Genomic DNA, 17357 nt, shown 5'->3' on the forward strand with positions numbered 1-17357 from the left:
CTGGGGGTGGGGGTAGGGATGGGGAGGAGGGAGTGGGGGAGGGTGGGGGAGGGTGGGGAGGGAGGGAGTGGGGGAGGGTGGGGGAGGGTGGGGAGGGAGGGAGTGGGGAGGGTGGGGGAGGGGTGAAGTGGGGGAGGGGTGGGGAGAGTGGGGGAGGGTGGGGAGGGAGGGAGTTGGGGAGGGAGGGGTAGGGGGTAGGGGGCGGGGTGGGCACAGGCAGGGAACTTTAGCAAGGCTCCCCAGGTTTCTAGCTTATGGAGTAGTTCCTTTCCATTTCCTGGAAGCTGTATTTTCACCCACCGAGAGCCAGTCTTGTGGGCAGTGAAGTTCCTTTACGATGAGCCTGTGGCCAGGAGCACCAAAGGTCCATTGCAAAGCGGGGAAGGGGAGTGTGGGGACTCGGCTGACCAGCTGAGCTTCCCTCCCTGTGGGAAATCCCAGCAGGACTGGGAGAAGCAGAGCAGTGGAGGCCATCTGGTAGAAAATGTACCAAAGAAGGTTTTAAAATCTACCTGGGTCTCCAGATCAAAGGCTGGGAAAAAACAACTTACAGAAGCAAGCTAGAGCACTCGGGGACACAGGGGAAGAGGGGCAGGCAGGAACATGGACTTCCCCCAGTTCTCTTTCTGTTCTGCTTAGGATAGAAGCCACTGCCAGCTTTTAAAACACCAATTTGTATCCACTTATCTCTCCACTCAGTGTTCCCATCCCCACCCTCTGCCATATTTGATTGCTGCCTGCTTATTAGAATTACAGCACGTATCTTAGACCTTTCTTTAAATGCTGCTTTTACACTGTCATAAAGCAGAGGCCTCTTTTGGAAGGAGCATGAAATATTTTAAAAATCAGATTCAGGAGCTTCAGAGCGTTAATGAACTCAGGGTTTAGTCTATCGTATCATTTCAAAGTTTGTGTAAATGGCAGTACAGAGAATGGAAGAAGTCCTGGACTGAGAGTTCAGAGACAGTGGACTCCAGGCCTACTTCCCTCTGCTTGTGTGACCCTAAGGAGCTCTCTTCACTTCATTGGGCCTCAGTTTCCTCACTATAAAGTAACAGGTTGTGCAAATATCCCTTCTGACGCTAACATTTTGTGATTTAAACTTTGCTCTTATGTACATATGGATTCTATTTTTAAAAAGTACTTTGGGACTAGTGGCCAGAGAGCCTGTTGATAAGCTGATCTTCAAGTTCTTTCCTAGCCTTCTTTAAAATCCTTCAAGCGGATACCTGATTTCCATCGTGCAAAGCTGGTGCTCAATCTTACGGAAGATGTGTTTGGAAATGATTCAGTAAGACGGAAAGGAGAAAGCTTAAGACCGTGACCGCTCTCATAACCCGGTGACAGGCCCGACTGGAAAATAACTCACGCCTCAGGACTGAGGTGGCACCGAGCAACCGTGCATTACTGGGGAGGAAACGTCAACCTAAACTTGCATCTTTGCTTTTACTTTTACTATTTTTTAAAAATCTTTCCTTCTCTTGTGCACTAGCTGCTCCGGTTATTTCTGGGCTTCTGGAAATTTTAGTTTGTCTTTTAATTGTTCTTTAAAAATTAGCCCAGACATAATTTTCTCTAGATGCCTCTGTGAACGCTGTAAGCTGATAATGTCTCTCTCATATCTGCCCACCTTGCACCTTGCACATTCTCCTTTGTCACAGTGCTCGTGGCCTAATGTCATTACACCGTATGAAGTCTCCTCTATTTGTGTGATTCTTGCCCTACCTCAGTAGCTGCATGGAGTGCCTAGCAAAGTGTCTAGCACATTTTATATGCCGTATTAGTCAGGGTTCTCTGGAGAAACAGGACCAATACATATATGGAAAGAGGGAAAGATTGATTTTAAAGAATTAGCTCATGAGATTGTGGAGGTTGGCAAGTCCAAAATCTGCAGGAAAGGCCAGCAGGCTGCAGACACAGGTTAAGGGTTGAAGTAGCAGCCCCATCTGAAGACAGTCTGCTGGTAGAATTTCTTCTTCCTTGGGTGAGAGCAGTCTCTTTTCTAGTAAGGCCTTCAACTGAATAGGTTAAGTGCCACTTACATGGAAGATAATCAGCTGGCTCCATGTCTACTGATTTTAATGTTAATCTCAGCTTAAAAATATCTTCACAGAAACATCTAGAAAATGTTTGACCAAATATCTGGGTACTATTTCCTAGCCAAGTTGATACATAAAATTAACCACCACAGATGCTCACTAAGTCTTCTGAAGTGAGTTCATGATACAGCATATGTATGTGAACAGCCACTTTGGGCTTCCTATTTCTCCTGGACTAGCTTCCTTCTGTTTTCTTCTAAAAAGCCTCTACTTCATTTTTTACCCACTTTAAATCATTTTAACAGGTGTGTATTGTGGTCCTATTCTGTGGTCTATTTTTCCTTTGAAACGTTTTGTTATTTTGTGTTTGCTGCAGAGTTCAAGGGGCCCTGTCTATTAACCATTTCCTGTTAGCTCTTTTTATTTTTAATTTTAGCTCTCATGACTTAATGAGGCATGGTGGCATGGTATTTACACATTCAGGCCCATGAAGTGGCAAAGATTTGTTTAATCTCCTGTTTTTCAGTTATCTATGCTTCTGTTTTCCTTCTGTTGAACTAGCCTTGGCCATGGTGTGGTTGGAGAGGAACTGAACATCAGAGCCTCATATTTCTTGGTATCAACGTGAAAGGGAGTTTACCCTAGAGGCATTACCTTATCTGAACATTTGGATTCAATTATAGTAATGATACTATCACAAATGACACAGAGAAATGCTTACAATGTGAAGCTCAGTGGTTAAAAAAAAAAGATATAAAATTGTATATACAAAATGATCCAATTTTTTTAATGTGCATAAAATATTGTAAGTATTTAAAATCTGAGTGGTGGAATGTGTTTTTTTTCCTGTGCTTTCTGAAATTTCTTTCTACATGTAAAAGAAAAATTCTTAATGTGAAAAATTTCCCCTTCTCTCTCTCCCTACTCCCAGCAAACCCTCCCATTAGCCTCCTGAGAGGTAATTATAATCATTACTAACAATGTGACATGTATTCTTTCAGTCATTTTACACACACACACACACACACAGAGCTCTTTTTTCTTCCATAAATAGACCATGTATATTACTCACTCGAAAACTTGATTTTTTTACTTAACAAAATGTCTCCAAGCTCTTTCCTTGTGAGCCTGATTATTTACCCAAAGTCTACTGATTTAAATGTCTACCTTTTTGGAAAGGTAATTAAAATAATTCATAATTATGAATAATTTATTCATAATTATGCCCTAATTTAGGAGAAGGAAACTCATTCTCCACTCTAAACAGAGATTGAGGTTATTTCCAATTTTCTGCTATGAGAAACAATTCTGCAAAGAAATCCAGAAACATTTATCTTTGTGAACACATGAGAGTTTTTATTTATTTAGTTAGTTTTGGCTGCGTTGGGTCTTTGTTGCTGCACGTGGGCTTTTCTCTAGTTGCGGCGAGTGGGGGCTACTCTTCGTTGTGGTGCGCGGGCTTCTCACTGTGGTGGCTTCTCTTGTGAAGCACGGGCTCTAGGCGCGTGGGCTTCAGTAGTTGCGGCACGCGGGCTCAGTAGTTGTGGCTCACGGGTGTAGTTGCTCCCTGGCGTGTGGGATCTTCCCGGACCAGGGCTCCAAGCCGTGTCCCCTGCATCGGCAGGTGGATTCTTAAGCACTGCACCACCAGGGAAGTCCCTGAGAGATGTGTTTTTTAAGAGAGATTTCTAAAAGTTTTCTCAACTTTTCTACTGGAAGTATGCATTATTTTTTTATCATAAAAAAGGAACATTTTATTAAAAAACAAACAAATCAACAGGCTAAGATGAGATCACTCAGCTGGGTGCAGTCCATGAGAGCAGGTCTGTGCCAGGACCTAGCATCCACCTGGTACACAGTAGGTGTTTAATGCCTGTAGCGAGAAAGATAAGCACAGCAAATCAAAATTCTTGAGAAGTATATAGAATACTTGCATATGGTGATTCTAGTATTTTTCAGATGATATCTATTCAGACAAAAATACTTAGTTTTTCTTTGCTTTGCTATCAGGATGAAAAAATTCTATTCTGCAAGCAAACAAATGACAAGAGTTAAAATTAATTAAATTCTAACAACCAACCTAAGAGGTAGGTACTATTATTGTCCCATTTTATGCGTGAGGGGCCCAGACCGTGACAAAGGCCGCGCACACACTAAACACCCTTTTCCGAGTCAGGGGCCACACGCTGTTCACTGCCCAGAGGAGCTGGACTGGAGGAAAGGCCGAGGCGTCAACCCGAGGTCACACGTGAGTCTCCAACAGTCTCTCAAAAGCGTGGGGGGTGCGTGGGGGGGTGGGGAGCGGAGCAGCGCAAATTCGCGGCGCCTGGTGCTCCCCGGCGCCCTCCGGAGCTGAGGGCGCCGGTGACGCGGGTCCCGCCACCCGGCTCGGGCACAGAAGGCTCCGCGCCTCGCCCGAGCCGAGAGCTGCGCCCGGCACTCGTCCAGCTCCGTTGAACCTGGGCGCGGTCCGCGGGCGCCGCGGCAGGGTCCGCCCTGGGCCTCCTCGCACCAAGACTTCCCCGCGCCTGGCCCCGCCCTGAGCCCGCGCGCCGTGCCCGCCTCGCGGCCACCAGGTACCCCTCCCCGCTGTCGGCTCCCACACCCGCGCTCCTAGCCTGCCGGCGACCAGTGCCGCCCGCCCCTCCTCCCCACCCTCCTCGCCCGCGTCCCCCGCGCGCTCCTCCTCCGCGGTGCCCCGGGGGCCACCCCCCACCCCTTGTCGGGCCTGGACCTGTTCCCCACTCGCCTGCTCCCCACCGCCCCCCCCCCAAAAAAATAGCAGAGGACTGCCGGGAAGCAGCTGCTCAGATCTCAGTTGTGAATTTATAGTTCGGGGATGAGCCTATAAACTGGAAAAGTTAGAGGAGTTTAGAGAATATCAGCGTTCTGAGAGCGGGAGGCCAGAGCAGTACGGTGTCAAAGCTAAAGGAAATTTCCCCACAGAACGAGGTGGTCATCGCCCCTAGCCTCACTCAAAACTCATAAAAACACATTCGGGTGGAGCCAGAGGAATTACAGAAAAGAAGCTGAGGACTTTGGAAGAGGGTATAGAGGGTTAAAGATTGGTCTTCAGAAGCCAACTAAGCTTAGACTCTGAAGCACTCAGCGCAGAGACAGGAGCCCAGGCTGCCTCGCTAGCTCCCCTCCTGCCCCGCAATCCAATTTACCATGGGAAGGTTGAGATCCAGGATGGGTGGCTTGTCCACAATCACACACCTGATTCTGGGCAGAGCCAGGACTATCAGCCCAGAACGCCAGTTCCTAAGCATCATTTATAAACAATAAAATATGTAAGTAGGGCTTCCCTGGTGGCGCAGTGGTTGAGAGTCCGCCTGCCGATGCAGGGGACACGGGTTCGTGCCCCGGTCCGGGAAGATCCCACATGCCGCGGAGCGGCTGGCCCCGTGAGCCGTGGCCGCTGAGCCTGCGTGTCCGGAGCCTGTGCTCTGCAATGGGAGAGGCCACAGCAGTGAGAGGCCCGAGTACAGCAAAAAATAAATAAATAAAATAAAATGTAAGTAATGTTTTACAAATAGCCTTTGGGAACCAGTTAACTCAGCATGATCAGTAACTCAGTAATGGTCTGCTCAGTCTGTCATCATTTTTCTCAGGTGCTTGCCAGTCTGTATTTCCTGGCCCACAGCAGTGCAGCTGGAGGAGGACTCTTGGAAGCCCAAGGACTTGAACTTAACCCTGAGTAAATAGATTTTAGGGAAGAGGAGGAGAGGAAGGCATCTTGGATGGGGAAAGAACTTGAGCTGAGGGAGGATGAGCTGGCCCACCAGCGTTTGCAAGTGTTTTCCTGGCCAGGGCAAGTAGAGTGGCTGATAGAGTGGGAGCAGACAGTGCAGGGCTTTGGAGGTGAATGCTACAGGCTATAGGGCACAATGGGGAACTGGAAACGCACCGACAGGGAAACCAGAACTTTACTGGGGATTAGATTCATGGAGAGAGTGTTAGCTGAGACCCCAGGACTCTAGAACTCAATCATTTAGAAGGAAAACAAAATTTAAATATTGCTGTTGAAAGGAAGGTTGTGGGAGAAAGTACAGTCTTCTAGTTCAAGTAATAGAAAAATCATTTTCCCTGGTTGTGTATGAATAATAAAAATACTGCTTACTATGTGCGAAGCACTGTTCTAGGTGCTTTATAAAAATTAATTCACTTATTCCTCATAACAGACCCACGAGGTTGTTACTGTTTTTGCCACCACTTTACAGGTATGGAGGGTGAAGCACAAAGAGGTTGCTCAAGGTAAGTAGGTCTATGCTGAGGCAAGGGCCCAGAATCAAAAGATTTGGGTCCCAGTGCCTCCATTTATTGCTTCTGTGAATTTACCCTCTCTGACCCTGCTTTCTGGTTGTTTTTTTTTTTGTAATTTTATTTATTTTTTTATACAGCAGGTTCTTATTAGTCATCAGTTTTATATACATCAGTGTATACATGTCAATCCCAATCGCCCAATTCATCACACCACCATCCCCACCTCCCCACTGCTTTCCCCGCTTGGTGTCCATGCGTTTGTTCTCTACATCTGTGTCTCTATTTCTGCCCTGCAAACTGATTCATCTGTACCATTTTTCTAGGTTCCACATATATGCGTTAATATACGATATTTGTTTTTCTCTTTCTGACTGACTTCACTCTGTATGACAGTCTCTAGATCCATCCACATCTCAACAAATGACCCAATTTCTTTCACTTTTATGGCTGAGTAATATTCCATTGTATATATGTACCACATCTTCTTTATCCATTCGTCTGTCGATGGGCATTTAGGTTGCTTCCATGACCTGGCTGTTGTAAATAGTGCTGCAATACCTGTGAAGTGCATACTGTAATCCGGGCCTACTTATGAGGCAGGATGTGCGGGTGCTTTGCAAACAGTGCATTGTGATACCAATGGAAAGTGTTAATATTTAAGTGAAGGAGGGATGCACTCCAAGGCCAAATTCAAACCAAAAAGAGAAAATGACAAGCTTGGTTTGACTTGCAGAATTTAATGGGCTTGCCACCCATGGAGAGGCAAAGATGGAATCGTAGTTAAATTGTGGGCTTTGGAGTCAGATGGATCTAAGTTGGAATGCCAGCCCTGCCATTAATTAGCTCTGTGACCTAAGTCACGTAACATTTCTGATACTGCGTGGCTGATTTACTCATCTGTAAAATGGCCTGTTCCACTCCCCATAGAGTAGTTGTGAGGATTAAATGAGATGTCCTTAATACTGTGCCTGCAAGGTGTGAGCGCTCAGTAAAATGTAGATAGGGCTATTATTTTTTCTGTTTTTTTTTTTTTTTTCTCCCCATCCTCTGTGTGTCTTTATATTCCCCCAGAGACAGCCTCACCATGAGCGGGGAACTGATCAAGAAGTATGTGGCAGCCATGGTGCTGAGTGCAGCTGGAGATGCCTTGGGGTACTTCAACGGGAAGTGGGAGTTCCTCCGGAATGGGGAAAAGATTCACAGGCAGCTGGCCCAGCTTGGCGGTTTGGATGCCATAGATGTGGAGAGGTGGAGAGTCAGTGATGACACGGTGATGCATCTGGCCACGGCAGACGCTCTCCTGGAAGCCGGCAAAGTCTCGGACTTGGCTCACCTGTATTCCATCCTTGCTAAGCATTACCAAGACTGCATGGGAGACATGAATGGCCGGGCACCAGGTGAGAGCAGCCAGTGGAGGTCCTGGGCAAGTGGAGAATAAACAGGCCCAAGAAATCATTAAAAATGTTGAATGAGATTTAAATATCAAGGAGACATTAGTTTTTATAGTTGTTTCAGAAATAGAAACAACCTGAATGTTCTGTAATTTATTTAATTATGGTGACACATCTGCAGCCATTTAAATTATGCAGATAACTATTTACCAATATGGAAAGATATTGTATATTAAGTAAAAAAATTAGGTTACAAAACACTATCTTATGAACCCATTTTCTTTCTTTTTTTTTTTTTTAAACATCTTTATTGGAGTATAATTGCTTTACAATGGTGTGTTAGTTTCTGCTTTATAACAAAGTGAATCAGCTATACATATACATATATCCTCATATCTCTTCCCTCTTGCATCTCCCTCCCTCCCACCCTCCCTATCCCACCCCTCTAGGTGGTCACAAAGCACAGAGCTGATCTCCCTGTGCTATGTGGCTGCTTCCCACTAGCTATCTATTTTACATTTGGTAGTGTATATATGTCCATGCCACTCTCTCACTTTGTCCCAGCTTACCCTTCCCCCTCCCCATGTCCTCAAGTCCATTCTCTAGTAAGTCTGCATCTTTATTCCCATCCTGCCCCTAGGTTCTTCATAACCTTTTTTTTTTTTTCTTTAGATTCCATATATATGTGTTAGCATACGGTATTTGTTTTTCTCTTTCTGACTTCATTTTGTATGACAGACTCTGGGTCCATCCATCTTACTATAACTAACTCAATTTCATTTCTGAACCCATTTTCATTAAAAGTATATATGTATATCTCTGTTGGGAGAGGTCTGGAAGAATATACACAAAGATGTTAATCATTGTATGTGGGTGATAGGGGTATTTATAGTTTCTTATTTTCGTTTTACTTATTTATAGCTTCTGAGTTTTCTTTAATAAAGAAATTTTTTTTTCTTTTTAAAGAAGACTGGAAAATGTCGTGTAGAGACCCCTTTTCTGGTTCCAGATTGCTCACAAGTGGTTCCTGCTCACTTTGGGAACTTTTTACAGCCACTTGGGCCACCAGCTGATGTGAATCGCCTTTCCCCCAGCTCCTCCTGTATTAGTTAGCTTGACCTGCTGTAACAAAATAACCTCAGACCGGCTGGCTTAAACAACGGACATTTATTTTCTCACTGTTTTGGAAGCCAGAAGCCTGAGATCAAGGTGTCGGTTTCATTTCTTCTGAAGGAGACCTTTCTCTTTGGCTTGCAGACAGTTTCCTTCTAGCTGTGCCCTCTCACAGCACACATTCCTGGTGTCTCTTGTGTCTCCAAATTTCCTCTGCTTATTAGGACACTGATCAGACTGAATTAGGGCCCACCCTAACATTCTCATTTTAACTTCATCACCTCTGCCCTATCTCCAAATACAGTCACATTCCGAAGTACTAGGGGTTAGGGCTTCAACATATGAATTTTGGGGAATACAGTTCAGCCAATAACACCTCCTGATGAAAAGCTCCCTGCTCCATAAACCTAGGGGCGTCTAGTATAAGTACTCTGGTGTAAGTAAGGCACAATGTTGCTCTGGGATTTGGGGTTTGGGGTTTGGGGATATTCATCATCATACTTTTTCGCTTTCCCTTTCCATCAAGGAAAGCTGGAGATGGGGCTTGGTTCTCTCATCCTGCGGGGGCTTCGCTTTGGGGTACACTGACCCCATGCCCTACCGGACTCTCCCCAGGGGGCGCCTCAATGCAGAACGCCATGCTGCTGGAGCCAGACAAAGCCGATGGCTGGAGGATTCCCTTTAACAGCCATGAGGGTGGCTGCGGGGCTGCCGTGCGGGCCATGTGCATCGGTCTCCGGTTCCCTCACCACAGCCAGCTGGACACCCTGATCCAGGTGAGCGTCGAGAGTGGCCGGATGACCCACCACCATCCCACAGGCTTCCTGGGAGCCCTTGTGTCTGCTCTTTTTACAGCCTATGCTGTGAACGGCAAGCCTCCCCAGCAGTGGGGAAAAGGACTGATGGAGGTGCTACCGGAAGCTAAAAAGTACATTGTCCAATCAGGCTACTTCGTGGAGCAGAATCTTCAACACTGGTAAGTTCGTAGGTGCACGCTCCTGCTAGAAGATGGTTGAACCTGTGTGTGCACATGTGTGCATGTGTATGCCTAAAACTCATAGATCATAGCAACCATCCTGGTTCTCACCATCCAGTTCTGTCGTCCACCGCATCCAGCTGCCTCCCCACCCACCTGCTAAGGATTTCAAGTACAGTCCCAGTGGTGGTGGCCACCAGGTCGCCAAGTGAAGACCTCAGGGAGTAAGGCAGCTACACTGCTTCCCTCATGCATAGGGATCCTGTTCTCTATAGTTTTTGTGGCTGTTCTTATTTTTTTTTCTGGCCACACCACGTGGCATGCAGAATCTCAGTTCCCTGACCAGGGATCGAACCCATGCCCCCTGCAGTGGAAGCACAGAGTCTTAACCACTGGACCACCAGGGAAGTCCCTATGGCTATTCTTTACTGAGATGAACTTCCCTGCTTATTTCCTGGAACTTGTTTTTTCAGTGTTGTCTTGACATACAATACTGTGAAATCCTTGGCTAAAATTATCTAGAGATAGGTTTTTCCACCAGCTAATTAATAAGTGGTAAGGCCACATCTTCCCCTTTTCTTGAATTCATTTCACATTCCCTTTCTTAGAATAAAAAGGTCCAGGGCTTCCCTGGTGGTGCAGTGGTTGAGAGTCTGCCTGCTGATGCAGGGGACACGGGTTCGTGCCCCGGTCCGGGAAGATCCCACATGCCGCGGAGCGGCTGGGCCCGTGAGCCATGGCCGCTGAGCCTGCGCATCCGGAGCCTGTGCTCCGCAATGGGAGAGGCCACAACAGTGAGAGGCCCGCGTACTGAGGCTTTCTAATGAAATCACCCGTGGTCATGATGTTCCAAAGTTCTCTCTTAAAAAAAATTGTAACCGTATAAGGAGATGATGTGTTAATTAGGTTGATGGTAGTGATCATTTCATTATGTATATGTATATCAAATCATCATGTCATACAACCTTGAATATGTACAATTTTTGTTAAGAAAATAATATAAAGTAAATAATAAAATAAAATATATAATGACAGGCTAAATACATACAACTTGAAAGTTGACACTTGCCATGATTCTCAACTCAGGAAAAACAAACCTTTATTTCTCACCTTTAATTTGCTGTATATCTTCTTTATGTAGCAACAGGTATCAATGCCTTATTGACATCATTCCTTAGCGAAAATTTATTGAATGAATGTCACTTAGAGCTCATTTTGATTTTTTTATATCATATGATTTTAGTACCAGAAGTTGAAGTCATCTTGGAGCTTTCCCTGCTCACACATCTTCTGGTACCTTTCCTAATGGCTTTTGACTTTATTTTTTCAATTGACTGTAGATTTTTTTCCTTCCTACAGGTCTTACTTCCAAGACCAATGGAAAAAGTACCTAAAACTCAGAGGGATTTGGGATGGCAGATCAGCCCCTACCTTCCCCAAGCCTTTTGATGTGAAGGAGAGGGATCAGTTCTACACCTCCGTGAGCTACTCTGGCTGGGGCGGCAGCAGTGGACATGATGCCCCCATGATTGCCTACGATGCCATCCTGGCTGCAGGAGACTCCTGGGAGGAGCTTGCCCACCGAGCCTTTTTCCACGGTGGAGACAGTGATTCTACAGCTGCCATTGCTGGCTGTTGGTGGGGAGCGATGTATGGTTTTAAAGGAGTGAGTCCCTTCAACTATGAGAAGCTAGAATACAGAAACCGGCTGGAAGAGATAGCTAGGGCTTTGTGTTCTCTTAGGTCAAAGGAAGATACATAACTACCCTTTAGGGAGAAGTGACATTCATTTCTGGTGGTTTCTCCTCTTGTGTAGTCCCTTTTCTGCTCAGTTTCACTTTTTTCAAAGTCAAGAGTCTTAACCTTGTACTCAGGGAATTTTGAGATAACAGTCCCTTGGGTACCTGAAGGTCAGTCTTTCCAAACGTATTCTGTCCTCGCCCCCCCACCCCAAATCTACCCCTCTTCCTATCCTGAAGAGTCTTTATCTCAGTTGATGGCATCAGCATCTCCCAAATTAGAAATCTCATAGCCTCATATTGAGTCTTCATTTTTACCATCTGATCTTTCGCTAAGTTTTTTTCTGTTTGTTTTAGGGTGGGTTCCCCAAAGTGGACTCTGAGACAAGGATTTGAGTGCAAGTAGTTTATTTGGGGGGTGATTCCAGGAAGCACTGTTAGGAGAATGGGGAAGTGAGACAGGGAAGGGAGGGGAGCCAGGACAAGGTGCGTTAATGAGCACGTTACCAATGTGGGCAGTTGGGACTCGGTCCGTCTGGGTCCTCTGCGTAAGGCACTCAGAGTTGTCCCACCGACTTCTATCTGATGTTGGTGGAGGACCACTCCCAGGCATGCTAACTCCCTGGTGCTTCCTGGCCTGCCTCTTGCGCTAGCCAAACATGAGTGTCCTCAGGTAAAGTCTCAGAGATGTTTGCAGTGACAAGCTGTATGGCGCATGGGAAGAGTGAGGGGTATATGTGGGGTCCCAATAGCACCTGCTGGTTGGTTCTACCTCCTAAATATCCTTCAAATCTGTTATTCTTTTACCTTTTTGCACCAAGTATGTTTCAGCTGGATTTCTGCAATCCAAGCTACTCAAGTCTGAGGAGAGGCTGCTCCTAGCTGCGCCCTCTCATTTCCTGGGCATGGCACTTGACATGGTGCCAGTTTGTTGCCTATTTGCTTGCCTTTATTCTCCTCTAGACAGAACCTAGCCTGGTGCCTGGGCACACAGGAGATATTTAATCAGTATATATTAAATGAATGTTGTTTATTAGCCTCCTATCTGGTGCCTCTAATTCCAGTACTGCCTTCCTCATCGCCCTCCAGAGTGATCTTTACAAAGAACAAATTGATCATGCTGCACTTCTAATCATGTACAATGAATACTCACCCCCTTTCTTCATTCCTCGGTGCTCTTCCCTCTCCTCTTTCCCTTTCGAGCCCCAGCTCAGGTAGCATCTCCTAGATGAAACCTGCTCTGACCGTCCAGGCTCCTCACTACACCCACAGCCTTCTGTCTCTAGCCCTCTCACCACACTGATCCTGTTGTGTGGTGATTGTGTGTCTTCTGGGGACGATCTCAGGCTACTTGTGAGGGCTTGTGTCTTATTTTTTTTGTGGCCTCCCCATCTGGCCCATTAGAGAGATTCAGTATTTACTTTGGAAGTTCATCAATTTGTGTTGATGTGAATGCTTTCAACACGCAGTGTCTCATCTGTTTCGGATGCCCTCTGCTTCATGATTGTCAGGAGTGACCTGTGCCGGCCTGAAAGAGACAGAGGGTTTGATGCTTTAACCAGGCCTGTGTGCTGACTTAAATGAGACAAAGCTCTCAACTCTGTATTTGAAGCAGGACTCCAGCAAAGGCATGAGGTTTATTATTCTTTTATACGTAAAGAGAAGAAAATTCCAAAGCTCTTTTTCTGGTTCAAAAAACTCTGATGTGAGCCGGGACGAAGTGAGAGAATGGCGTGGACTTATATATACTACCAAATGTAAAATAGATAGCTAGTGGGAAGCAGCCTCATAGCACAGGGAGATCAGCTCCGTGCTTTGTGACCGCCTAGAGGGGTGGGATAGGGAGGGTGGGAGGGAGACGCAAGAGGGAGAGGATATGGGGATATATGTATATGTAGAGCTGATTCACTTTGTTATACAGCAGAAACTAACACACCATTGTAAAGCAATTATACTCCAATAAAGATGTTAAAAAAAAAAGCTCTGATGTGTATTTATATATTTCAGAAAACAGACGTGTTTTAAATATTACAACTAGGACAGCAGATTCTTCAGCAGGACAATCAGAATTGCAGACTTTAGGGGTGGGGATTTACAATTTACAGAACATGGTAATAACCTCTTAGATTCAGGTGTCTTAAATTCAGGTGTAAAAGAAGACTTCTTTGTAGAAATATTTTGAGGACAGTTTCAGAATAATAGAAAGCAGTCAGTACATACATTTTTACACAAGATTCTTGGACAGAAGATTAACATGGAGACTCTCGTGACTGTTTAGAATTTCCCACTTGATAAAAACTGACATTATAGTGCAGAATAGTGTGTGCTTTTCTGCAGCTGTAGGAGAAGAGGAAACATCTTTTCCTGGTCTTTCTGGGGTTTCTTTTACCAATAATCAGGAGAGCCTGAAGTTTTAAGGTGGAGAACTAGAATTCAGTTAGCACTGCCCAAACAGCAGAACTGAGATGCTTAAACGTTACAATATAGAAAAGGGAAGAAGAGTATTTTAACAAGTGGATTCTGAAGCATGACGTGTTTTACCTCTGTAACTGGTTTGGTGAATGGTCTGAATTTAGCAAGAAGAAAACATGGAATGATTTTCTTTTTCTCTAGCTACTGCCTTCATACATACTGCATTGAAGCTGCTTTTCCTGCCCCTAGCATCAACTTTTTGGTCTTGGGATGGGGGTGTGGTGGTGGGTATTAAAAACCCAATCCAGTCCATCCCAGTCTAGTTTTTTAAAATTTCAGCTTTACTGAGGTATAAATGACATGGAAAATTGTAAGATATTTAAAGTGTACATTTGTGGTGATTTAATATACATTGTGAAAGGTTTCCCTTCATCTAGTTAATTAACATATCCATCACCTCACATGTTTATCTTTTTTTGGTGAGAGCATTTAAGTTCTACTCTCTTAGCAAATTTCAATTACACAATATAGTGTTATTAACTATAGTCACCATGGTTTACATCAGATCCTCAGACCTTATTCAGCTTATAGCTGAAAGTTTGTACCCTTTTACCAACCTCTCCCTATTTCCCTCACTACCACTGCTTCCCCCAACCAGCCCCTGGCAACCAATTTTCTACTCTGTTTCTATGAGTTTGACTTTTTTTTTTAGTTTCCACATATAAGTGATATCGTGTAATATCTGTCTTTCTCTGTGGCTTATTTCACTTAGCATAATGCCCTAAGGTCCACTGATGTTGTCACGAATGGCAGGATTTCTCATAGCTGAATAATATTCCATTGTATATATGTACTACATCTTCTTTATCCATTCATCAGTTGACAGCCCCTTGAGTTGTGTCCATATCTTGGCTATCATGAATAATGCTGCGATAAACATGGGACATAGATATCTCTTTGTTACCCTGTTTTCATTTCCTTTGGATATATACCCAGAAGTAGGAATCCCAGTCCAGTTTGATCAATTCTAACACTTTAATGTCATGTCCTCCTTTCTCCCCACCATAGTCAGTCCCGGGCCCAGAGGACTTAGAGGAGAAATGGAGACATGGATGCCTCTTTCATTCCTTGCCTCCCTCTCTTGGGGTTCCCTGTCCCTCTCCAGTGTTGCCCTAGACCACCCTCACCAGTGGAGCCCTGATGGGAAAGGGTCAAGCCAGTCGTCTTCTGAGGGCTCTACTCAACCCAAGGGAAACTCATCCTTCCCGGTCACATCCACCACCGAGAGTGCAGGCTGCCCCACCTGCTGCTGTCTACATTTCCCCCATCCATCTCAAATAGGACAGATCAGGAGGACGGATCAGGCTGCCTAGCAGACAGCCGACTTGGTAGCAGATGCCACTGTCACCTTCATGTGGTCACTCTCAGCTGGTAGCCCCCCTCATTTGGCTTTGTTGTGAGGGTGAGGTAGAGCACCACCTTTCCTTCCCTTTCAGGAAGGGATGGGAAACCCCCCATAGAACTTAGGATTCTTGGGATTTTTCCTTCAAACAGCTGATTTTCGGCTAGGGGAGGTGGGGAAGGGAGGTCTCCTAGAGCAGTTCTGCTGCCTCCTAGTAAGTCCCACTGGGATTTGTCTTTCCAAGGCCTTCCAGTCTCTTTAGAATGTAGTGGTGGAGGTGTGTGCGTGGCGGTGAACGGGGTCCCGGCAGGGTAGGAGGGTGGAGACGTAGCATTTTTTCTTTGCTAGTAGGACTTCAGCTGCAATTGGAGACAAGAGATAGCGTCTTTTTAAGATCCTGTTCTATTTGCTATGCAAATTCTCACCCTTCACAGCAGTCACAATTCAGAAAGAGATCAGACTTTCAGACTCCTTTTTCTCAAACCTCAAAACCTCCTCTCCAAACTTGACTCTCAATTGGCAGCTTTGCTTCCTATTTCTCTGAGAAAATAGAAGCCATCGAAAGAGAACAACTGTCACACCCATCCTCACCTCTGTCTCCACCTACCCGCACCTGGGCTCCTGGGCTCTGCCTTCTCTCCTGACTGTGAGTGCTGGGGTGTGTGTGTGTGTGTGTGTATGTGTGTGTGTGTGTGTGAGAGAGAGAGAGAGAGAGAGACAGAGAGAGACAGAGAGAGAGAGACAGAGAGACAGAGAGAGAGAGAGAGAGAGGAGGGAGGACCAGAATGAACAGAGGAAAGAGACAACAGACTTAATTATATACATAATGTTAGAGTAAATTTAAAAGATGACCTGAATGACAGTATGAACTTGTTATGCTAATCAAGTTAACATCTGTGTTCTGAAAAACAGAATAGGTCATGAGTAACATTACAGGGATTAATGGTATTTTTTGACCTGCTAAATGATGGTACTTCATTTGCTTTCTTTGGTACCTAAGATTGCTAGATGTTACTAGAAGTCTTGGCAATATATACGTTTTTAAGATCTGCATTGGCCTCATCTGCCCTTCTCCAAGCTTCTTCAACCACACATTCTCCATTTCCTCTTCTGTCTCCACCTCTCCAGGGCAAGTAAATGTGCATCTTTTTAAAACAGCCAGAGCTACTGGGGGTGGTGAGGGAGGGAATGGAGACTCTGATGATTTCACTCACATTCAACCATCCCAGTGGATCAGCTCCTCAAGGAATGGGGTCTGGTTAAGGACCCAGGGGTCATCTAGGCATGGCAGAGAGGGCAGTCTTGCCATCATTTTCTCATCCCTGGGGTTTCGGTTTGGGGATATTGACACCTAGGGAGTTGGTGAGACTCTCTCCTTTGGGGAAGGAAAGACAAGAGGAGGAAGAAAGAGTTGCTGTGCGTCAGGTAGTTTACTAGAGCTTGTTAACAGGTGAAGAACTGGGGCTCAGAGAAGCTGCCATCCACCTGAAGTCACACGGCTGGGATGACATGGAGCTGGAGTTTAAACCCAGGTCTGCTTGTCTCCAATCCTACCACACTCTAATTGTTGGCTATAATTAGAAAATGTTTCCTTAGACAAAGCCAAAATGAAACCCAGGAGTGAGATGGTGCTGGCAGCAGCCTGTGGCCTCTCTCCACCTTCCCACAACTATGAGGTGACATCAAAAGGAAAGATGGTGGTGGGTTTGAGATGCACGTTGGGGGCAGGGGTAGGAGTGGGCAGAGCTGAGCCCAGCTGAACCCGTGGAATGGGCAGATGGGTCACTTCCAGCCAGTTTCTTCCACCACTTAGAAGGCACAACAAGGGGACCCCCGGGGTGTCCTCTTCCTTCGAGCTTCTCGGGGAATCGCCCTACAGTACTGCACACCCGGCAACAAGCTCTCAAGGTTCACAAGTCATTTTACTTTGAAGTTAGGAGATCTCAGGGAACAAAAACGAAACCATAGAATTTGGCATCAAACTGTCATTTAAAAGCTGCAATTTTCAGTCTTTCTCAA

At 45.6% G+C, this 17357-nt stretch overlaps 2 protein-coding genes across 5 annotated transcripts in view; both read left to right on the forward strand.

Annotated features, from left to right (window-relative positions):
* The first annotated feature begins 216 nt into the window (after nt 1-216).
* On the forward strand, nt 217-13564 carry ADPRH (ADP-ribosylarginine hydrolase). Of its 2 annotated transcripts, none has more exons than XM_089910576.1 (6): nt 217-4126; nt 4216-4615; nt 6224-6296; nt 7377-7702; nt 9425-9785; nt 11145-13564. In XM_089910576.1, the coding sequence occupies exons 3-6, from the start codon at nt 6265-6267 to the stop codon at nt 11545-11547; spliced, it is 1122 nt and encodes a 373-aa protein (XP_089766702.1). In that variant the 5' UTR covers nt 217-4126; nt 4216-4615; nt 6224-6264; the 3' UTR covers nt 11548-13564. The 2 variants fall into 2 exon arrangements, with proteins under 2 accessions (XP_089766702.1, XP_022415716.1); XM_022560008.3 differs by having other exon boundaries at nt 2945-4126; nt 6263-6296.
* Nucleotides 13565-15527: 1963 nt separating this feature from the next.
* PLA1A (phospholipase A1 member A) overlaps nt 15528-17357 on the forward strand; it is a 38963-nt gene continuing 37133 nt past the window's right edge. The window contains exon 1 of one of the 3 annotated variants that reach the window (XM_089910575.1): nt 15528-15984. The gene's annotated coding sequence lies outside the window, so the exon portion shown is untranslated. The remainder of the gene's footprint in view (nt 15985-17357) is intronic. The other 2 variants (XM_089910573.1, XM_089910574.1) reach the window with 2 other exon arrangements.

The sequence above is a fragment of the Delphinapterus leucas genome, chromosome 4, assembly GCF_059928025.1.
Source record: "Delphinapterus leucas isolate spDelLeu-1000000601 "Yukka" chromosome 4, BTC_Dleu_Yukka2, whole genome shotgun sequence".
In the NCBI taxonomy this organism is placed as follows: domain Eukaryota; kingdom Metazoa; phylum Chordata; class Mammalia; order Artiodactyla; family Monodontidae; genus Delphinapterus; species Delphinapterus leucas.